Here is a 1,731-nt window from a genome sequence, read left to right as displayed (position 1 = left end):
CCCGGTGGACAACACCGACATTCCCAGCCGATTGCAGTACTTGCGTGCTCTGCTTGCGCAAGTAAGTGTCTATGATGTTGTCAGTGGGTTAGGGTTATGCATGATGTCATGGATACGTACAGAGATTTCATAGATAGAATTCATGACATCTTTGTCATCATGACATCATCACACAAGTATTTAAGGTGCAAAGTTTCCCTAGAGGTGTACATTGTCTAGTTATTTCCAGAAAGTTGTCTTGAGATGGAAATTGTAGGAGTGCTGATACATTGATACCCTGGAGAAAAGCAGCAGCTGAGATCCACCACAAACACATTGTAACAGCAAGGTAGAAGTAGATTTTGGTACAGGAGATTAGGCCATGGCTAATATTGTGGTTCAGAGACTCAAGCGGGAGATCAAAGACATTCATAAAAAAGAAGAGACAAGTAAGAACCAGATCAAGTTAGATTTAGTGGATGAAAATTTCACCGAGCTGAGAGGGGAGATTGCAGGCCCACCAGACACACCATATGAAGGTGGAAGGTACCAGCTTGAAATAAAAATCCCCAACACCTATCCATTTAACCCACCAAAGGTGCGGTTCATAACTAAGATATGGCACCCAAACATCAGCTCTGTGACTGGAGCAATATGTCTGGACATTTTAAAGAACCAGTGGACAGCTGCCATGTCTCTGAGGACAGTGTTGCTATCTTTACAAGCTCTGCTTGCTGCAGCCGAACCAGATGACCCACAGGATGCAGTCGTAGCAAGCCAGTACAAGCAGAACCCAGAGATGTTCCATCAGACGGCAAGGCTGTGGTCTCACGTGTACGCAGACTCTCCTGTTTCCAATACAGACTACGTGCAGAAAATAGACAAACTCTGTGCTATGGGATTTGAAAAGAATAAAGTAATAGTGGCTTTGTCTTCAAAATCCTGGGACGTGAAAACAGCCACAAACATGCTCCTCGGAAACTGAGTCCCAGCCAGGCTTTTGACTATCCCCAAAATCTTCATCACCAGCATCAACTCCATTCGGTTGCCATTTTTCCATTGCCTTATTTATATTGCATTCAAACTAAGCCTTTTTGACACAAATTGCACCACAATTGCCAAATTACTGCCTACTCTTGCCACTGCGTGTGACCATTATAAATGATATTGCCTACATGGGGCAGCAGTGCTCAGGGGTAAAGTGACTCGTTGTGAACCGTAAGGTCCTAGTTCAAACCCGGGCTCCCCCAGAGTTAGTGTCGAAGTGTCCTTGAGCAAGACTCTGAACCCCTAATTGCTCCCCATGTGCAGGTTGGTGCCTTGCATGGTTTCCTCTATGTCTCACCTCTATGTCTCAACAACTAAATTCAAGTACCCCTCCCCAAAAAGAAAAAAGTAAAACAATCGGAATCAGCAATTTCTTAAGATTATGCCTTTCTTTTCCCCTCTTGGCACACGTTTTTTATTTTTTATTTGCAGAACCATCTGGAAGGAAACCGAAGAGAAACTTCTAACTGGCCAGTTTTGAGTGTTGCCATTGACAATTAATGGTCAATGAGTGTTTCTGTAAACGTAAACATTGCGTGAACATTGCAAGAAAAATGTGAGGACGCAAATTGTGATTGGCCAGAATGAGATTATGTATAATGTATGATGTTAAGAGCGCCCCTCACTTCACATGGGTGTTATTTTTATTATGTGGCTAGTGTCTTTCAGAGCCAGGCTGCCTATAAGAGGAAGTGAATGGTGGGG

The 1,731-nt window shown here is 43.6% G+C and overlaps 1 protein-coding gene across 3 annotated transcripts; it reads left to right on the top strand.

The window, feature by feature from the left end:
- Window positions 1–361: 361 nt before the first annotated feature.
- On the top strand, window positions 362–964 carry LOC308319019 (ubiquitin-conjugating enzyme E2 K-like; the record flags this gene model as incomplete). 3 transcript variants are annotated; one of them, XM_080768816.1, is made up of 2 exons in its annotated part: window positions 362–424; window positions 578–964. In XM_080768816.1, 2 exons carry the CDS (start codon window positions 362–364, stop codon window positions 962–964), a joined length of 450 nt encoding a protein of 149 aa, XP_080624942.1. The 3 variants fall into 3 exon arrangements, with proteins under 3 accessions (XP_080624942.1, XP_080624943.1, XP_080624941.1); XM_080768817.1 differs by having other exon boundaries at window positions 362–577; window positions 761–964; XM_080768815.1 differs by having other exon boundaries at window positions 362–964.
- Window positions 965–1,731: the final 767 nt, after the last annotated feature.

This window comes from Protomyctophum bolini (genome assembly GCF_963924005.1).
Source record: "Protomyctophum bolini genome assembly, chromosome: 1".
NCBI lineage: Eukaryota > Metazoa > Chordata > Actinopteri > Myctophiformes > Myctophidae > Protomyctophum > Protomyctophum bolini.
Note: the sequence above shows the minus strand (reverse complement) of the source record. Positions and strands in the feature narration are given on the sequence as shown.